Source organism: Vidua macroura, chromosome 9, assembly GCF_024509145.1.
Source record: "Vidua macroura isolate BioBank_ID:100142 chromosome 9, ASM2450914v1, whole genome shotgun sequence".
Classification (NCBI taxonomy): domain Eukaryota; kingdom Metazoa; phylum Chordata; class Aves; order Passeriformes; family Viduidae; genus Vidua; species Vidua macroura.
This window is the reverse complement of record NC_071579.1, coordinates 23,456,825-23,476,105: the sequence shown is the minus strand read 5'-3', so window position 1 is coordinate 23,476,105 and position 19,281 is coordinate 23,456,825. Positions and strand designations below refer to the sequence as shown.

The 19,281-nt window shown below is 59.1% G+C and overlaps 4 protein-coding genes across 8 annotated transcripts; 2 read left to right on the top strand and 2 right to left on the bottom strand.

Moving 5' to 3' along the window:
• Positions 1–318: 318 nt before the first annotated feature.
• TOE1 (target of EGR1, exonuclease) lies at positions 319–5,152 on the bottom strand. The gene is made up of 7 exons (XM_053984492.1): positions 4,995–5,152; positions 4,870–4,910; positions 4,653–4,749; positions 4,336–4,494; positions 3,783–4,042; positions 2,337–2,508; positions 319–1,263 (listed from the first exon to the last, which is right to left on the bottom strand). The coding sequence occupies exons 1-7, from the start codon at positions 5,106–5,108 to the stop codon at positions 469–471; spliced, it is 1,638 nt and encodes a 545-aa protein (XP_053840467.1). The 5' UTR covers positions 5,109–5,152; the 3' UTR covers positions 319–468.
• Positions 5,153–5,652: 500 nt separating this feature from the next.
• MUTYH (mutY DNA glycosylase) lies at positions 5,653–10,716 on the top strand. Of its 3 annotated transcripts, XM_053984495.1 has the most exons (15): positions 5,653–5,725; positions 5,932–6,065; positions 6,848–6,887; positions 7,182–7,255; positions 7,384–7,425; positions 7,502–7,573; positions 7,777–7,890; positions 8,152–8,249; positions 8,515–8,659; positions 8,746–8,821; positions 8,896–9,081; positions 9,252–9,397; positions 9,600–9,752; positions 9,893–9,943; positions 10,175–10,716. In XM_053984495.1, exons 4-15 carry the CDS (start codon positions 7,199–7,201, stop codon positions 10,277–10,279), a joined length of 1,245 nt encoding a protein of 414 aa, XP_053840470.1. In that variant the 5' UTR covers positions 5,653–5,725; positions 5,932–6,065; positions 6,848–6,887; positions 7,182–7,198; the 3' UTR covers positions 10,280–10,716. The 3 variants fall into 3 exon arrangements, with proteins under 3 accessions (XP_053840470.1, XP_053840469.1, XP_053840468.1); XM_053984494.1 differs by lacking the exon at positions 5,653–5,725 and having other exon boundaries at positions 6,024–6,065; positions 8,746–8,818; XM_053984493.1 differs by lacking the exons at positions 5,653–5,725; positions 5,932–6,065 and adding an exon at positions 6,109–6,296.
• Positions 10,717–11,465: 749 nt separating this feature from the next.
• Positions 11,466–14,200, bottom strand: HPDL (4-hydroxyphenylpyruvate dioxygenase like). Of its 3 annotated transcripts, none has more exons than XM_053984496.1 (2): positions 14,016–14,200; positions 11,466–12,926 (listed from the first exon to the last, which is right to left on the bottom strand). In XM_053984496.1, the coding sequence occupies exon 2, from the start codon at positions 12,913–12,915 to the stop codon at positions 11,734–11,736; it is 1,182 nt and encodes a 393-aa protein (XP_053840471.1). In that variant the 5' UTR covers positions 12,916–12,926; positions 14,016–14,200; the 3' UTR covers positions 11,466–11,733. The 3 variants fall into 3 exon arrangements, with proteins under 3 accessions (XP_053840471.1, XP_053840472.1, XP_053840473.1); XM_053984497.1 differs by having other exon boundaries at positions 11,466–13,004; positions 14,016–14,044; XM_053984498.1 differs by lacking the exon at positions 14,016–14,200 and adding an exon at positions 13,645–13,687.
• A 1,143-nt stretch (positions 14,201–15,343) lies between these two features.
• Positions 15,344–18,621, top strand: LOC128811413 (selenoprotein Pb-like). Its single transcript, XM_053985035.1, has 5 exons — positions 15,344–15,448; positions 16,174–16,396; positions 16,496–16,708; positions 16,846–16,981; positions 17,610–18,621. Exons 2-5 carry the CDS (start codon positions 16,188–16,190, stop codon positions 17,853–17,855), a joined length of 804 nt encoding a protein of 267 aa, XP_053841010.1. The 5' UTR covers positions 15,344–15,448; positions 16,174–16,187; the 3' UTR covers positions 17,856–18,621.
• Positions 18,622–19,281: the final 660 nt, after the last annotated feature.

Genomic DNA, 19,281 nt, shown 5'->3' with positions numbered 1-19,281 from the left:
GATAGATGAGCTTTTGATAGCAGCCTGGAGGGCACTTCCATGGTGGCTGCTCTGTTCTAGCCCTATATAGCTTCAGTAGCACAGGAAGCTGTGCAGTTTCTCAGGATCACATATCTGGCTTTCAGCCCCACTGCCTCTCCCCTTGGAACAAGTCTGAAGACCTGCTATGGCTTGGTTCTGCATGCAGTTAGCCAGCTCTAGAATCAGCTGGTCCACATGAGAGGAATTTTCTCCATCCCTTCTCTCCTGTAGGGGCAAAGGTCTTATCTGTGCATGCTCTAACCAAAGGTTAGCATGCCACTAAGGAACACGGGCCACTCCAACTGAGAGCAATTTAATTGGTCAGATGTTAAAACACAAACAAGAATACGAAACCTGTTCCTTTTTCGGTGAGTTCTTGATAGAAGAAAGAACTCCAAAACTTGGAGGAGACAAAAAAAGCACAGTTTAGTGAGGAGTTCTGTAGCTCTATGCACTGTCCCACACCGACTTTATCTTCTCGCTGTGAGCTTTGGAAGACTTAGAAAACAAGCTCTTCACTATTTGCAGTGGCACTGATTTCCCACTGAGGTACAGTTTATTATGGCAGTCTGGCAACCAGGGCCCTGCACCAGCGTCTGTATTTTTCCCTTGCTTGAGCATCCAGACATAAGCCATGATATAGCCAGTCATGAACGCATCAAAGCCAGCTCGGTGTGTGCCCCCCTGCGAAGGAGGGCGGTGGGTTTCCTTTTCCTTTCCTGCAGCACCTGCTGCTTCAGTCTCACGGGTGGCTGGGTGTCTGGCTGAGCCCCACCCAGCGGGAACCTTTGACTTCTTCTCCACTTGGTCATTGTCAGAGGCATTTCCTTTGGCAGAAGGGCTCTGGGCAGCGGCTCCCTGGTTAGTTCTTTCGGTGCTCCCCAGATTCTCTTCCCACTGTGTGCTGGTGTCTGAGCTGACCTCTGTTTCCATGTCCGTGCAGCTCTCCTCCAGTGGCCTGCCCTCCCCGTTGGGTGTGATCTCTGCCAGCTCTGTAGCAGCTGCAGGCTCATAGCAGCTCTGCTTCCGTGGCGGTCCCTCCTCCCCATTCTGAGCTTGCTCCTTGTTGTCCCCTGAGCTTTCCTGTTGGAATGCCGTTGTGAGCGCTTTCAGGTTCTTACGATGCTTCCATCTGTGCTTCCGTTTCTTTCGCTTCTCCCAAAGCTTGTCGTCCTCGTCAATGATGAGGTCAATATTATGAGACTCTGGACACTTCACCCCCTTTGGACACCACCCATAGGCCTAGGGAGAAAGAGAGAGGGGTCTGTAGCCTCCATCTTACTGGTTAGAGCAGCAATCATCATAACGTGGAGTGGAGCTAATTATTCCCTTCCGCTGAGGGCTTGTGAGGCTGGAGCAGGGACAGTGTCCAGTTACAGATCCCCAGCACACAGGAAAGGTGCTGACACACTGTACTGGGTGCAGCACACAGCACATGAGCAGAGGCTAAGGAAGGTGGGTTTGTTCTGCCTGAAAAAGACAAGGCTGAGGGGAAGGGGATATCTAGTTGGTGTCCGCAGGTACCTACAGCAGAGGTTATGGGCAAGATGAAGCTAAACTCTTGCGAGAGCACAGGGAGAGGGGACCTGGTAAGAGGGGAAATTATGACTAGAGATGCAGGAAAATATTTTTCACGTAGTGGTCAAGCACTGGAACAGGGACCTGGAGTTGTTTTTTAATCTCTGTCCTTACACAATTTCAAAATTTACCAAACAAGGCTCTGAGCAACACTGAGGGGGTGGTTGAATGGAACCTTCCAGAGATTTCCCCAACTTATGTTCTGTGACAGAATATACAACGTGTGGAAGAGCTCCTTTTCTCCATGAAGCACCTGAAGCTAGTTATGATCTGACCAGATGGGCTCTTTGCTGCTGTAGCACTAGGACGAGGACGAGCTCTTGTGGATCACCCTGTGCTACAGTGCCAGAAGCTACTGACAGGTAATGATTTTTTATATCTAATGAAGATAAAGGGAAGGGTAGAGGTGGCACTTCTTTCTTGTAGGACAAGCCAAACTAACGCAGAACTTGCAGCCCCCCCAAGACAGCAAGGGATACTGCAACTCATACGGTCCCACTGTTTAGGGCCATAGACTCTGTTGGAATCTTCCTAATGAAGCCTGTAGGATTCCCAACCTCAAACCAGAGCACACTATTGCCCTGTGTGTCATGAAGCCACCTGAAGCTTGAAAATGTTCCTTGTACTATGAAGCAGGTGAGGAGAAGTTGCTAGATGCTTTCCTACAACTTCTGGCTCGGGCCACATGTGCTCCTTTCCGTGGAGTCAGGAAGGGAGCGGGGATTTGCGTTACTTACCGAAAATTTCTCGCAGACAGGCACCTTATTCCCCCCTGCAGCGCTGTGGCCGTCTTCTTCCAGAGAGCAGCAGCGGTAGTCGATGTAGCGGGACATGTTGGCAGGGTAATTGCAGAACTCCACCGTGAGGTGCTGCCCGCTGGAGTCCCTCAGCTTGCAGTTCTCTCGCTTGCTGGAACAAGAGGAGCACAGTTACTGTGGGATGGGACCAGGGTGGGGAGCAAACACTGCTCTGCACCAGCTCTCAACTCCATGACTTTCCTGCTCTTGAGCTCCAGCCCCAGGTGCTGGAAAGGAATTCAATCCAAGGAGAGCAGCTGTAGTAAGTAGTTGTTTTCGTGCTGATTCAAAGGTTTTTTTTCTTATGCTGACATAGAAGCAGGGAAAGCAGCAGCTCTGTTGAAGTTACAGGAGAAGGGTATGCACAGTTTGTTTTTTTAACTATAAAGGGGACTAAGATATGGCTTTGTCTTCATAATGCTAATGGACAAGGAAAAGATGCCCCAAAATGAGGTACTGTGCAGACCATCCAGCAGTCACCACCCAGGCAGGCTGAACCTGGGCAATGCAGACAAAAAGGAAAGGGTTTTCATTTCATGAAAAAAAAACAAACTGATCTCTGTTTTGTTCCAAGAGCTGGTTAAAAGGCCAAAACCTTTGGAAGGCTCTACCTAACGAGAACTTGGGTTAAAACATTCAAGACGTCAGCTTAGAAAGTTATTTTTATCTTGTCAAAACAAAGCACTCCCATGTTTTGAGAACGGCCATCTTGAATGTTTTCAGACCTGTCAAAATGGCATTTCCTGAAATAAAACAGTCACAAAAAATACCATTTCTCCTCAAAACAGAGCATGACTTGAGCTTTATGGAGATCCCAGGGGCTTTATCAGTGCAAGGGGCTTGTTTAGATTGTGTGAAGCCTGCAGAATGTGGGGCCAGACTGCAAAGCACAGACGTGTGTCCTGAACAAGAGCACAACTCTTGCTTGGAAGGAAGTGATGGGAGTCACAGTGGGCCATGGGCATCTCGTGTGCGGGACATGTGACAGAGCTGGTCAGTGCCAAGGAGTGCAGGGAGCACCCACCCTTTAACTGCAGTATCCCTCACAAAAGAGAATTATAATTAGCAGGCCTGCAGGACAGCCCTGGTTTCTTTTCTGTGTGAGTTCCTGCCATGACCCTGTGGCAGATCAGGCTGCTGTGACAGATCAGGCCTACTGGCACCAGTTCTGAAGTTCTCTTTCAGCTGCTGCCCACCGAACAGGTAAGGCCTATTAAAAAACAAACTCATTCTAGAAACAGAAAAAGCCCAGGGCAGAGCCTGAAAAGCACCTTCAGTCAGTGGGACAGTGAAAGGACACAGCCCCTTTGCCTGGAAAAACAAACACACACTGACTTTCCCTTTGCCTTTCCTGCTGTAAGCTCTGAGGACCAGTGTGCTGCTCACCACTTCTTGTAGGCGTACTCCAAGTAGGAGGCTACAAAGCGAGTCTCAAACTCCGAGGCGTACTTGGTGTCGTATATTCCCGCTGGGAACATCTCGGAGAGGTCGGCAGTGAAGGTGCTGAGGCTCTCCGGGAGGTGAGCATAGAAACACTGGTACAGGAAGACCAGGTCGATCAGGCCGTTATGGAGAATGAGCGGCTTCTTCGCCCGCATGAGCTCCAGGAAAAGCGTCCGAACGCTCAGGCTCTGGCTCTCGTTGCCCTGCGTGAGGAAGGCTCGGTCAGTGAGCCTCAGCACCCTGGCTGTCACCCTGGAGAGCCCTCGGAGCCTGCGGCAGCAGGATGCTGCCCAGAGCTACGACTTACTCTGAACAGAGACACAAACATTTGCAAAAGCCACTGCAAGGAGCGGGTTTAAAGCAGCAGGGAGGTGAAAGGGATAATGCTGCACGCAGGACCCCAGGGTGTGCCCACCTTCACACAGGGGAAGCCAGCACACTCCCAGAAACCTGGAGCAGAGCAGGCTGAGGTGTACGGAAGGGAGTGGGTTTGTACCTTGTCGTTGCCTTTGTGGTAAGGGATCCCCTGGGAATACTGCTTGTTGAAGTCGAAGCCGTGCTGCACTAGGAACTGCACTGACTGGGGCTCGACCACGTAATCCTCAGTGCAGAGCAGCGTGAGGTTGTAGATCTGGCACAGGTACGTGTTCTCGGACTGCACAAGGAAAGCGTGCAAAGAACGCAGGGACACCTGTCAGAGGGAGCTGCCGAAACAGCCGGGACAATTCCACGGCGGAATTCCACCTCCCAGCGCGTCCCCGTCTCCCGGGACGGACCAAGAGAAAACGGCCGCACCACGGTTCGTGCACGCACCTTCTCCGGGAGCTGCTTGAAACAGGCGACGCCGAGGGACAGGACAGAGCGTGTCCTGGCGGCGCTGCAGACGGCCTTGTAGCGCTCCTCGATGCACCTGGCGACGCGAGAACGGGCCATGACGGCTCCGGCCTGCCCGTACCCCGAGGAGAGGTCACCGCGCAGCCGGTACCGAGAGACGCACCCACCCCCGCCCCCCGCCCCTCCGGGCACTCACGGGCTCAGCAGCGACTTTCTGGCGCCGAGGCCGCTCAGCTCCTGCGGGGAGACAGACACCGTCAGCGGCTCCCCGGGACCCGCCGCGCCCCGCCCCGCCCCGCCGCCGCCGCCACCCCGGCTCACCGTGTCCACGGCCACGAAGGTGGCGGAGCGCAGCGCCAGCACCATGGACGGCCACAGGTCCGCCAGGTTGTCGCTCTGCACATCCACCACCGGCACCCGCGCCGGGCCCGCCATGGCCGCGCTCGCACGGGGCCTCCGCCGCCGCGCCTGCCCGCCGCCTGCCCGCCGCGGGCCCCGCACGCCTTGCCCGCTCCGCGCCCGGCGCCGCCCGCCCTCGCGGTCGGCCCGGCTTCTGCCGGCCCCGGTGGGGACTTTTACCGTTCTCAAAATCCGTTTTCAACCGAAATTTGGAATTAAGTCAACAGGCGTTTAGCTGGTACAGCTCCTTTGGGTCCTTCCCGAGCGGCCGCTCGGACCGGCGGCAGCAGGGGCGGGCCCCTTTCGCTCCTGGCTTGCTGATTGGCTCCAGCGCGCCGGGAGGCCCCGCCCCTCACTCCTGCGTTCCGGGGGAGGGCGGGTACGAGCCCGCTCCGCGCTCCTCCCTTCGAGTGGCTGGCGGGCGGCGGTGGGCGGGGCCTCCGCTCTGATTGGCCCTCGCGCGGGGGTGGGGCGGGACACGTTTTCCCGGGAAAGCGCGCGCGGCCGCGCCATGAGCCCCGCGCGGGCCCGGGCGGCGGTGGCGGCGGGGGCCGGGGCCGGGGCCGGGGCCGGGGCCGGGGCGCTCCGGCGGAGCGGCGGGAGCGCGGCCCCGCCCCAGGGACGGAGCAGGAAGCGCGCGTCGCCCCGCGGAGGTGCCGGGTAGCGGGAGGGCTGGGGGAGTGTGGGGTGTTCTTAGCCCCGGCAGTCTCCGGTGCTTGCTGGGTCCTCGTAAAGTCCGGTACTCGGTGCGCGTCCAGCCGGCAGCGGCTCGGTCGGGCTCCCGCCTCTGCCGCGGTTGAGCCCCGCGGCTCTTCGCCGTCTCCCACCGTGCGCTGACCTCGCGCCGCTCTCCTGGCAGGGGCCCCGGCTGCAGCGCCCGCTCCGCCGCCCGCCCGGCATCTCTTCAGCGACCCGGCTGAGGTCGAGGCCCTGCGGCGGAATCTGCTCGCCTGGTACGACCGATGCAAGCGGGACCTTCCCTGGAGGACACTGGTAAGGGGAGACATCGGGAAGCGGCGATGGGGAACTCCCTTAAGGGAGCCTGGCTGATGTGACCATGGTGTTTTTCCCTATGTCATGCATCCATACCTGCATGGAAGTGCTCCTGGCTAGTCCTGGCTGTGTTGTGGTGGGTGGTCTGGAGCCAATCCCTAGGTATGAAGAGTAAAAGCAGGGCACACTTCTCAAATATAACCTTCAAGAGGAGTACTTATCTCTGGCAAGGTTAGTCTAGCTGTGTTTTAATCCTGTTTTGTTCCTGCCTCTATGATACCCTGAAGCAGCGAGTGCTGCATGGAGAAGGTTTCCCATGTATTTGTTTTAAGCCTGCTGGACGTTTTTTTGGAGCTCCTGCCTGTTCTGTGCTTAGCCTGGCAGCAGTGGCTTGAGAGTCATTGTGGTGCTGAGGGTGGGCATCAGCTTTTGAGCAATGTCTGAATGGTGGGAACTGCACAACCCCTTTATGGGATTTACATCTGCCTCCAATTGCTTCCTATGCAGGTGGGCTCAGGTATGGGCTAGCTCTCTGTGGGATTTTGAACCTCATAAGTAACTCTCCATGGGGGATTTCATCAGCAAGAAGATGCTTTGGCTGTCACTTGATTAACCCAAACTCAGAATTTCTGAGTGCTTGGGGGAAATATTTTGTTTTAATTTCAGATTCTATTGCAGTGTTCAAAACACGCCATGGACTATTTTATTTTACACACAGGTCCCCTCTGCAGTGGGGTCCTGTGTCACCTTGTTTCTCACACTTCATCTTCTTCCCCTTCCAGGCAGCGACGGAGCCGGATGCCGACAGACGGGGCTATGCAGGTGAGGAGCAGGGACTGCATTGTGAGGTGTGGCTTTGCGTGCCATCCTTGGAACAAGCTGCCTGAAGTGGCCACAAGAGCCGTTGATTCCCATTGCAAGGTGCTGGGGGGTTGGAGAGCCCACCTTGAGCCTGGGGGTGCTGCTGTGGGGCAGCACATGGGGAAGGTGAGGGGTGGGAGGGTGTCCCATGTGCTGGATGCTGTGCAGGGTTTGTTGCCAGTGCTAACATGGCCACAGCACGAGGTGTGGGTGGCGTTGGTGCCTCTGCTCTGACCCCTGCCCTGCTCCCTGCAGTGTGGGTGTCCGAGATCATGCTCCAGCAGACACAGGTGGCTACGGTGATCCACTACTACAACCGCTGGATGCAGGTGCCTGCTCCTTACACAGTCCTGTGCCCACAGGCTGCCACTTTTGGAGGGGGCAGCTGCCCCCTGCCTGTGGCAGATCCCCAGAACTCTGCTTGTCCCTGACTTGTCCCTTTCCCTCTGTCCTGCAGAAGTGGCCGACGCTGCAGGCTCTGGCACAGGCGTCCCTGGAGGTGAGCATCACTGGGACCGGGTGCTCTCCCTGCCCTGTGGCTCTCCATTAACACTGTGCTGTGTCTCTCGGAGCAGGAGGTGAACGAGCTGTGGGCTGGACTCGGCTACTACTCCAGAGGGAAGCGTCTGCAGGAAGCAGCAAGGAAGGTGCTAGAGTCGGGGGAAGGGGCATTTCTAAAGCCCTCTGTGGCTGCTGGGCTGGTGCTGGCTCATGTCTGCCCTGCCTCGCTGGGGCTGTGCCGCTGGCACCAGGCTGCAGAGGCTGGCATCCCATCTTCCCATGGGCAAAGTGGGTTCCTTGCACACACCCACCCCTGCTGCTTCCCTGAACTTGGCCCCTTCCCTGCCAGGTGGTGTCCGAGCTGGCTGGCCGGATGCCCAGGACGGCTGAGGACCTGCAGAAGCTGCTGCCGGGCGTGGGCCGATACACGGCGGGAGCCATCGCGTCCATCTCGTACGGACAGGTGAGAGCTGGTGACAGTGGACACGTCTCCCCCTGGGCTGCCCAGCCCCATTCCTGACAGGTCCTGCTGCTGGGTCTCACAAGCCCAGGGCTCTCCAGGGTTGTCCTTGGCTCTCCCCCCACTTTGGGATGCATCACAGCCCCCACCCAGCTTGACCTGTGGGTTGGCCTCATTCGTGTTGCTCTCCATCCTGGGAGCATCCCAGCTCCCTTCCTTGTCCGGAGCACATCCCAGCATGGTAATCCCAGCTCCTGGTGCCAGGCTACGGGAGTTGTGGATGGGAATGTGATCCGGGTCCTGTGCCGCCTGCGATGCATTGGTGCCGACTCCAGCAGCCCGGCTGTCATCGACCGGCTCTGGTAAGGGGAATGCTCTGTCTCTGGAGCTGTGCTGATCGTGGCTAAAGGCAGGATCACCCAGGAGCCTTGGGGACCTGAGCCTGTGAAGGGAGGCAGGTGTGGAGTATGGGAACTCTTGGGAAGTTAGTGCTGCTGGGAGTACTGGTGAAAGGAGCTGTGTTGCCTGTGCCTACCTAGGAGCTTCCCCCCAACAGGCAGGAGGCAGGCAAAGGTCTTGGCATGCTCTCCCCAGAGATCCCTGTGCCTCTCACTGCTGTTTCTCCAGGGACATGGCCAATGTCCTGGTGGACAGGAGTCGCCCAGGGGATTTTAACCAAGCCTTGATGGAGCTGGGGGCAACTGTGTGTGTGCCCAAATCCCCACTGTGCAGGGAGTGCCCGGTGAAACAGCACTGCCAAGCATGGCGCAGAGTAAGTGTGGCCCCGAGGGTTTGCCATGCCTGGGGACAAGGTGGGCTGGTGGATGAGCCTGTCCTCGCTTCTGTCTGCCCTTGCAGGCGGAGAAGGAGCTGTCCTTCACCTCTCAGAAGCTGTTTGGGAAAGCCCCCCCAGTGCCTGATGTTGAGGACTGTGGTAAGCATGTAGGGAGATCCCTGTTGTAGCTCCAGGTCTGAGCCCTGCAGCAACTGTTACCCTGGTGTTTGCAGGTGTTGGGGACTGTCCCCTGTGCCCCCCAGCCACGGAGCCGTGGGACAGCAGCCTGGGGGTGACCAACTTCCCCCGGAAAGCAGCGAAGAAGCCGCCGCGGGTGATACGGACAGCCACGTGTGTGCTGGAGCGGAGGGGCTGCCACGGGGCCCCAGAATACCTCATTGTGCAGAGACCCAGCTCGGGTAATGGGACTGGGAAGGAGGGGGATGAAGGCACCACACAGACCCTTCACAACTCATGAGGGATAGAGGGAGCGGCTCTGGTTGCTGGGGTGGGGAAAGGAGCTCTTTGGGGCCGTGATGAGGCTCGGTATCCCTGGCTGTCTCACATTTCTGTCATGCCTCCTTCCCAGGTCTCCTGGCTGGACTGTGGGAGTTCCCAAGTCTCCCGTTGGCTCAAGATCTGCAAGAGGAGAAGGAGAGGGAGGAGCTGGCTGATCACCTCCAGGCCTGGATGGGGCAGCCGGTGGCAGCAAAAGGCCTGCAGTTTATTGGAGAGGTGAGCCTGGAGCTGGAGGGATGCAGTGAGTCCCCTGTGCTCAGCCATGAGGATGTAGCACACAGAAGAAAGGTGTCCCTTCCCCACTGTCACCCCTCCCAAGCTCTGCCCCACTGCTCAGGACCCTGGCAGGCTCAGTGCGCTTTGCATCCCCCATTGCCTGCCTGCTGCCCATCTCATGTGTCTTTCCATCCCCTCACAGGTCATCCACATCTTCTCCCACATCCACCAAACATATGTGGTCTACTCCCTGTACCTAGATGGGGATGTGACCCTGGACCCTGCCTTGTCCCCATCCCGCTGGGTGACAGAGGATGAGTTCCATGCCTCGGCAGTTTCCACAGCCATGAAGAAGGTATGGGGGACACCTGGGCCTTTCCTCCCTTCCCTCAGTTATCTTGGGAAAACCCCTGGCATCCCCTCAACTTCTCTGGGCTGTCCCAGCTCCAGGACCCAGCTGCTGTTCAGTTCTGGGCTCTCTTGTTCTTCCTTCAGGTGCTGAAAGCTCACAAGAAGCAGCACAGGAAGGAGAGCAGCCCTGTCAAGGTGAGCAGTGCTCCGGGGTGCCTGGAGCCCCAGTGCTGTGGGACAGCCTCTGGTGTGCTGTGCTGAAGGCACCCCAGGGTTTGGGATCAGGCCTAGGAGCATCCCCAGCCCGTGGCAGGGGAACTTGCCTGACTGGCATTGCCCCTGGGTGTCCCCAGTACCCGGGGGGGGGATCCCTGGAGACCATGGGGGCCCCTGGGGTCTGGTTGAGCCCTGCTGTGTCTCCTGCAGGGCTCCAAGCGGAAACGGGGGGCAAAAGCACAGGGAGCAGGCAGCCCCTGCCCTGGGACGCAGCTCTCCCTCCACGCCTTTCTCCGGGCACCGACTGGCCCGTGAGGCCACCGACCTTCCTCGTGCGAGACACCAGAGCCCCTCGCTGGGGTGAGTCCTGCCCGGGGCCTGGCAGTGCTGTAGCAAGCCCAGGACATGGCACCACAATGGTCTCTCACTCTTCCTTTCCCCTGCCTCCCCTGTGGGCGTTGTGCCTGGATGTGGCCACTGGTCCTGGATTAATCCTGGAGCCAGACTTGCCCTCCTTCCTTGGCTTGAGCCCTTCTGGGGCTACTCAGCCCTGTACTGCCACCACGTTGGCACTGTGGGCTCAGGGCAGCAGGGGTTTCTCTCCAGCAGTGGGAAGGCTGTGGCCACATGGCTCCTGCAGCCCTGTCCCCTGCCTGCATCTCATGCCCCAGCCAGTGACTGGGGATGCTGCTGTACCCTCCCATGTTTTTACTGGACCTGAAAATAAATCTCAAGTGTGTGGGTTTTTTTAAGTGACTGTCTCTGTTGCACTGTGCTAAGCTGGGGGTGTTGGGCAGCCTGTGCTGGAAAATGAAGATAGCCTTCAGGATCCTTAGATCTGGGCTGGGGAGAGCAGGGATTTCTTCATTAATGCACCCAAGAGCCCCTTGGCTGAGTATTAACAGTTGTGACCCCAAATAAAGCACCCAGAGCACCCCTCCTGCAAGGGCAGATATCAGCCCCCAAGGGCTGTGCTGCTCCTGCCTGTGGGCTGCTCCTCCCTGGGGCTGAACAACTGCCCCCAGGGCTTTTTGCAGGGTTTCATCCTCCTTTTATATTTTTTTCTCTTGGGCTGCTCAGCACTGTTCCTGCTGAGTGTGGTGCACCCTTGCAAATGCACAATGCTGGGGGCTGGCAGGGACAGTCCTGGCAGGGTGCTAGGGGCAGCAATCTCAATTTTAGTGATACGCCCACTTTGAGTGATGGAAATGGCCATTTCATCCTGACCTGGCACTCAACACATCTTAAATAGGAGGATTAAAAACCCAGAGCGGTGCCTGTAAGTTAATTCTTTAATTGAGAGGAGGAAGAGACCACCACTCGCCCCGCAGGGCTGGTCATGCTGTGGGTGGTAACTGCCAGTAAGCGGCCGTAATCCACGGCCTCCGGATTATCCACTCCCCTTGGGCAGCCCCTCGTCTCTCTGCGTCTGGGAGTGTTTCTGTGCCAGCACACTCTTGGCCATGCTCCAGGCTCAAGTCTCAATAAATTAAGCAGAAACTAAGGCAGAAAGTTCTTTACGTGTGGTCGATAAATCCCTGGGAACCCAGGGCAGGGGAGAAATGCACCCATCCTGGGCCATGCTCACACCCCTGCTGGACTTGGCCCTGAGCATCTTGCTCCCACGCTGAGTTGGCTCTGGATTGATGTGGAGCCGTCCCTTGGTCCCTGCCCACCTGGGCCATGCCAGGGATGGGATCTTATGGTCCTTGCTCCAGGGTTGGACTGGAGAAGTTGGGGAGCTGAGGGAGGAGGACTGCAGCATTGCACTACTGCTGCTGGTCCATGTAGACCTGCACAGCTTTCCACAGTGCTCGGATATTGCCTTCCCCGAAGCCGGGCGCTCCCCGACGGTCAATGAGCTCCAGGAAGAAGGTCTCCTCGGAGAAGATGGGATGGGTGAAGATCTGCATCAAATATTCCCGAGAGGGGCTCTCTGTGGCATCAGTGCCCGGCTGACCCTTGTTGGCCACAGGCACTGTGGTGTCCAGGAGGATGCCAAGCTCTGCCAGCACGTGGGGGTCCTGCCCAGCTCCTCGGATCTCCTCCGCTTTGCCCCCCTGGCTGTAATAGGTGGTGGGGGGTGTGAAGAACCGTGCCCCCCGCTGCTGCAGAGCCCTGGTTGTGCTGACAATGTCAGTGGTGCAGAGGCCGACGTGCTGGATCCCAGCCCCGCCGTGCTGCTCCAGAAACGTGTCGACCTGGTTGGTGCCATTCTGGGAGAGAGACTCAGCAAAGACCAGCTTGCACCCGTGTGCTGGGGTGCCCTGGGCGCCCTGCAGTGCGAGGAGCAGCATGCCCACCCCCTGCCCCCCCAGCACATACCCCTCAGCCGGCCTTTCCTGGGGGTTCAGCAGGAAGCGGTGGAAGCCAAAGCAGCGCTGGTACCAGTCCAGAGCCGCCCGGGCCCCACCCCGGGGGCAGACATATGTGATGTGGTCAAAGTGAGTGATCTTGATCCCATCCCCTGTGGCTGAGGGGGCTCCTTGGATGGGCTGGAAGCCAGGCAGGAAGAGCCCCCGGTAACAGGATCGGTCCAAAAGGGTGTGGCTGACGTTGCCCACGACAGAGCTCACCACCCCGTAGGTGACAGAACCAGCGTCATCACTCAGCTCAGTGGGGGGCACCAGCAAGGAGCATCCCTGGCTCTGCAGCCGCCTGCAGAGCCCCGGCACGTCATCCACCTCGAAGCAGACATTGGAGGCCGTGCCCAAGGTGGGCTGGGGATCTATGTCATAGAGAAAATCACGGGATGAGGTGCTGGCAGGTGCCAGGCGCTCGTTGACGAGGAAGATGGCAGATTCTCGTTGCAAGGCCACCTGCCGGACAAGCGGCGTCTCCCGCACGGCCACTGGCTGGAAGCGAAAGGTGTTGGCCAGGTGCTGGCCCCAGCCCTGCCTGTAGGGCAGGTGGAGGGAGATGAAGCAGGGGCGGCTCAGCGAGGCTGCCATGGCTGGGCAGGCTGCGGGGAGGACGCAGGGGATCAGGGGGGCTGCTGGCCCTGGGGAAAAGCCGTTCCCCCACCTTGCACAGAGCCCACCTGTGTTTGCAAGCACAAATGCGTATGTGTGTAAACTTGCACCTTTAAATGTGTAAATAAGTGGGTCTCAGGAGCCAATTTGCACTGTGAAAGGGCAGCCACCTTCGGGACCAGCTACAGAGAGCTGCCTAAGGATGCCAAGCCTTCCTGCCAGCCTTCCACTCTGCTACCCCGCCCCATGCTTGAGGTCCCAGAGCAGGAAAGCCCCGAGCCCTGGATGCAGCCCCGCGGGTCCCCTTTGGAGCCACGTGTCATTTGGGAGTGCCGAAGGGAGGTCAGCGGGGATTCCCAGTGGAGGAGGTGTGCTGCACGTGTATGCAAGATTATGGGGACAAGGGTTATGGTGGGAATGTCCTGTACCAGAAACATAGACTGGTAAACATGGAGCAACACACTGGTTACAGCTAAAACGCTCCTGTGCTGCCCCAGGGACTGTCAGGTGTGTCTCACCAGTGGAGGGGAGCAGTGGGGTCATGATAGGCTGATGTGCCCTTCCCCTCCCCAGCAAGGACAGCGTGGAGCCACCATGCTCTCTGCAACAGTCCGGGAACAGTGACCTTGCCCTTCCTCCCCACCAATCCAAATATCTGTCATGCTCAAGGGGGAAAAAAGATCTGCCCAAAACCCCAATCGGAATCACCTCTCCAGAGCACCCACTGAGGCTTCCTGATCCCATGGCAGGCACGAGCCGCTCTGGCCAGTCCTCACAGGTGTGCAGCGGGCTGGGGGCCACACACCGGCTGAAATATTCCCTTTCACCTGCCCGCTTGAAGGGGCTGTATGCACCGAGCTCTCCCTGCTCCTTCTTCCCACCAGGCCAGGGCGGAGGGACCGCGTGGAGCCCGGCGAGCACATGGGCAGGGGCCGGCGCTCCCTCCCTCCGGCCCTGCTTCCCGCTGCGCGCCGCGGCACCGGCGCGATCCCCGCTCCGCTCCCGCCGGCCCCGCTCCCCGTGCCCGCCCCGCCACCCCCGTGCCCGCGGGCCCCGCTGGCCCTCGGGCTGCGGCTCACCGGGGTCAAGGCTGCGGGCGAAGGGGACGCCGGGCAGCGCCGGCGCGGGGGCGGTTCAGTTCGCTCCTCCCCGGCATGCACCAGGCACGGCGGGCCGGGCACGGCGCCGGCACTGCCCGGGCGCTGCGGGGCGGCCGTGGGAGCGCTCCCGGCGGGGAACCGGGGGGGATCGCCCCGAGCAGAGACGGGGCCGGCACATGGAGAACGCGCTGACCGCTGCGGGTGCGGCGATTTGCGGACGAAAAGCCGCCCAGGCTGAAAACCAGGCGGTGGCTGGGGCTCCTGGGGCACAGCTCGTGTCTGTGCAGGGTCATTCCCTGCCAGCCCCAGTCCCAGGACATGAACTGGGGAAACGTGTCCCTGCTCAGTGCTGGGCGCTTCACAGTGTCCAGGGTACCCGGTGGGCACTTGTGGGGAGCAGCATGCAGGTGGGGGGTGACAGCTCTGAGGAAAATCCAGCGTCAGTCGTGAGGGACTGCTCATCATCCTTGCAAACACCTCTGGGCCCCTCAAGCCCCTCAGCAGCGATCCCCTCTCCCTCTGCTGTTTTCAGACGAATCCCCGCTCTATGTGTGTGTGGGATCATGTTCTGCCCCCACTGTGACTGTGGCTGCTTGCCCTTCCCTGCCTTATCATGTTTTCGTACAGATCCCAGGTACAATAAACTGTTCAAATATTTGCAGAGATGTCCTTGTGCTGCCAGAGTGATGAGCTCCTCTTGTTTGGCTGGGGGATGGAATCCAGCGTCGCTGTGATTTCCCAAGGAAACACCCACACTACTGCAGCCCATCAGTGTGGGGCCGGACAGGAGGCATGGAACTGGACACTGGGGAGTTGCTGTGGGGCCAAGCTTGGCCTGAGAACGGCCATGGGCACAACAGAACAGCTCGGCTTTTGAGGTGACACCCCACAGGGCAAGGAGCTCCAGCGCCCCGCTGTCTATGGGAGACACCATCTTTTTGGCTGCAGGGAAGCAGAGACGGCACTGGTGCAGGGATGGCGCTGTTGGAGGTCACCCCACATCCCACACTGCAACCCTTTGGTGTAAGCAGTGTCCTTGGCAATGCCCCCAGCCCTCCTGTGCCTGCCGGGTTTGGAGCGGCCGTGTCCATCTCTTCCCTGCAGCACCGCCTGTCACCCTCTGGCGTCAGCCCGGCACCAGGCACGGCTTTGCTCCAGCACGGCTTGGGCTGGGCTGTGGCAGCAGCACCCCGAGGCCACATGGCACCGACGGGGACAGTGCCTGCCTTGTCGCTGTCCTCTCGAGGCAGGCGGTGGTGGCCGGGGCGCAGTCCACGCTCCAGCCAGGCTCTTCTCCTCCCTCCTGGGCGGGGAGAGTGGTCAGGAGATAAAAGGGGGACCAGGGCCAGCTGGAAGTTGCTGAAAGCTGCTGGGGCCGGGAGCGAGGGAGGACGGCAGCGAGGAGAAGCGTGGTATCGAGGGCTCGTTCTCGCGGGGAGAGGGCTGGGGGGTGGGGGCACATCCACCCTGACCAGATCCTGCATCTCCCTGCTCCCTCCCCAGACCATTCCCCCCAGACCCATATCCTCCCTCTTGCCCATTAAGTGTGCTGGATATTAGAGGGATGGGCAATATCCTGGGATGGGCAGGGTTAGAGGGCTGTTGGAGGACAGGGCTTTAGGCAAATTTTGGGAGACTCAAGGGCTTTAAAGGCTCTGTGTACTCTCAAAACACTTTCTGGGGCATCAAGGACTCTCAAGGTGACTTGAAGGTGAAACCATCTCTGTCCCAGTGACTGCTCACTGGCAGCTGAGATGATGAGGGCTGTATCCTTGCTCCCTTCTGGGGCAAAGTCAGACCTCTCTCTGGGGCTGGGTTTGTTTTTTGGGATCAAAGAAATGGAGAAGGCCCATGGGCAGAGGAGCACCTTCATCTCTTGAGATGCGGAGTGGGTCTTTGCTGCCAGGGAGAACAGGATGCTGTAGCAGTGGGTGCCCACAAAAGACAGTAGCAAGAAGCCCAGTTCCCCACCTCGTACCTATTTCCTTGCCCCCTGCCATGGGGGTCCTGGCTCCCAGTGCCAGGATGAGGCCAATACTGTCCACAGCCCTTGTCTGCCCTGGAGCAGGGTGCAGGGAGGTGTTTTGGGGTTGCAGTGGATCTGGGAGGAGAGTAACAACCTGTGTCCCCCTGCCAGGGCCAGGGTCCAGGATGGGGTTGCTGGTGCTGGCCCTGGCCACCTGGCTGGGGCTGGGGCTGGCCTCGGCCTCTGAGGAGACGGCCAACAGCAGCCGGATCTGCCAGGAGGCACCGGCATGGACCATCAATGGCTCGAGCCCCATGGAGGGGGCGGCAGGGCAGGTGACGGTGGTGGCCCTGCTGAAGGCCAGCTGACAATTCTGCCTGAGGCAGGCCCACAGGTGAGCCCCGCTCCCCCTCCCCACAACAGTCCCCGCCAGCTCGGGGGCGTACGGCAGCCCCCTGCCCCGGCAGCCCCTTCCAGCGCCTCCTTCCTGCAGCCTCGGGGGCCTGCGGGAGCGGCTGGCCCGGCAGGGCACGGCCGATGTCCGCTACATGATCGTCAACGAGAAGGCGCCGCTGTCCCGCGCCATGCTCCCGGAGCTGCAGCGCCATGCCCCGCCCGGCGTCCCCGTCTTCCAGCCGGAGCAGGAGGACCCTGACGTCTGGCAGGTCCTGGGGGGTGACAAGGACGACTTCCTTGTTTATGACCGGTGAGTGTCCCCCCACTCGCCTGAGGATTTAATGGGTGTTACAGAGCATTTGATGGACTTCCAAAATCTCCTGTCATGGCTGGGCTGGGGGGATTCCAGACCCCTGTCTTGAGTCAGGCCGTGACTTCTCCCCTCAGGTGTGGCCGCCTGGCTTTCCACATCCAGTTGCCCTTCAGCTTCCTCCACTTTCCCTATGTGGAGGCAGCCATCCGCTCCAGCCACATCAAGGACTTCTGTGGCAACTGCTCCCTCTACCCCAACACTACCCGGGAGGTAAGAGCTGGAGTGCTCGCTGGAGCCGGCGTCCCTTCTGTCCTTGGCACTGCACATCAGCAAGAGCAATCTTGTGTCCGTGTTGGGGATGGGCTCTGGGTTGGCAGCTGCCCTCAGATGTGTTTGAGAGGAAAGGTGGTGGAAGGTCTGGAATAAGGGCACTTAAATAGGTCAGAGCTTTCCGGTTGAAAAGGAATTGACTAAAGGGGTCATATCCCATGTCTAGGAATGCTAACTGGGACTGTTCCCATATAAGAAAGGGCAGGCGGTGGATGCAGAGGTGGCAAGCTCAGAGCAAAGAAAAGGATGTAGCTCTGAGCTTGGCAGGTGATTAGTCACTTCCCAGGAGAAAAGTACATCCAGAAATACTAAATGCTAATTCCCGTTTCTGGACCACAGACAGCTTGAGCCAAGGCATGCAAATCTAGAGGCTTGTGCCCTGTGTGCTCCAGCTTCTCCTGTCCTCCCTGTGCCCTGGGTCAGGGCTGGAGAGCATTTACTCTGACCCACAGTTTTCTGTATGATAAATGCTAGTCTGCCTTCCCAGTTCACAGCTGTGCCCCCAGGCTTTCTGCAGGGTTCTGTGGGCATTCACATACCACACCAGTCCTTGTGTTGCTTTCCTCAGGCTAACAGCACCATGGAGGGCCCTGCAACCCCGAGCTCCCTTCCTGAACACAAGGGGATGGAGTCAGAGACCCCCGTCCACCAGCACAAGCCCCTCCATCCTCACCACCATCACGAGGTCAACAGCGAGAGAGACACAAACCCAAGCGAGGACCACAAACCTGCTACCCATGCTCACCACCACCATGGAGACCATGGCCAGCTCCATCACAAGGGGAAGAAGCAGAAGGAGGGGGATGAGCATTAAACCAGGCTGGGCAGCCTTGCAGAACCCAGTAGTGTGCAGAGACCCCAGCTCGCTTCACAGAGGCATGGAAGGACTTGCTTTGGGCTGCTGGTCACCAGCAGCGTTGGTTTAACAACTCCCTCCAGCATACCTCATGTGGGCTGCCCTCCTACGTGGGGATAGGGATGGAAATTCCCCTTGGACCCTGCTCAGTGCTGCGTTTTCAGCCCCAGGGCTCAGTTCTGAGCCTTCATCTGCCACTGCCTGCCTTTCTGTGCTCAATGAAGCCTGCTGTGCAAACCGGGAGGTCCCTGGTCACTGCTGGCTGACACTGCACAGAGCAGCAGGGCGGGCTGGAGGGGCCAGAGCTGGGATGGGAGCAGCACTGCTGGCATCCTCTGCCCATCCAGACACTCCTGGGTGTGCTGGAATCCCCGAGTTTGCTGGCCAAGGAGCGAGGGGAGGGACAGCGTGTGCCCCGCAGGACATGGTCCCAGGGGACTGAGGGCACGAAGAGCAGTGGGATGTGGCAGCTCCCCGTGGTCCAAACCCTGTAGCCCCGCGGCTGTCCCATCCTGGGCGCCCCGCTGACCGTGCGCACGGGTATGTGCAGTGGTGCTGGGTGGCCGCAAGATGGTGGCCTTGTCCCCTCTTGGAGACCCAGGGGCTGTATCCAATGGGCACAGCTCGGGGAGGACAGGGTGAGGGTCCTGAGGTCTTTCCTGGGGGTAAGCGATGGGAGGGCAGCGTGGGTATCCGGAGTACGAATAAAACCTCTGTGAAGTGACCACTGCTCAGTTTGGCCTCTGGTGGGCCCGGGGGGTGGATCTTGCTCAGTGCTGGTCTGTGCCCTGGGCACAGGGAGGGACACAGGGCTGGATGTAGACCCCAAGGTGCAGCAGCCAAGGATGGTTTGCATCCCCTGAGCAGGAGTTGGAAGTAAAGGAGTTTAAGATTGAACTCTTCTCCAAGAGAAAACCCCATCTCTTCCTATCTTCTGCCTGCCTCCCAGGAGGGGAGTCCAGGACATTAATACCGCACTGCTTGGAGGATATTTGGCTTGGCAGCTCCATACCTGGCTTGTAGGTGTGACATTGGGGTACCTGCCCCAAGCTGCTGCTGGTTTCCACATGCAGTCCAAAGTCACCATGGGCATCTTGTCCCCAGTGCCCAGACCAGTCCCCATTGCAGGCACATCGTGGGGCTCCCCAGCCCTCAGGCAGGTGGGTGCTGTGCCCCTGGCAGGTAGTCACGCCTGCCTGCAGCTTGTGGTGCCCCAGGCCTGTCTCTGCCCTTTACTCCAGCTCCATCCACCATCCCACACAGCCCTACTCAGTGCCTCTCCAGGCCCTGCAGCCTGAGTGGGGAGCAGAGAGATGATTTTCTGCTCAGTGTTTTCATGGTGCTGTGTCCCAGTGCTGGGTTTCTGCACCCTGTCTCTGCTGGA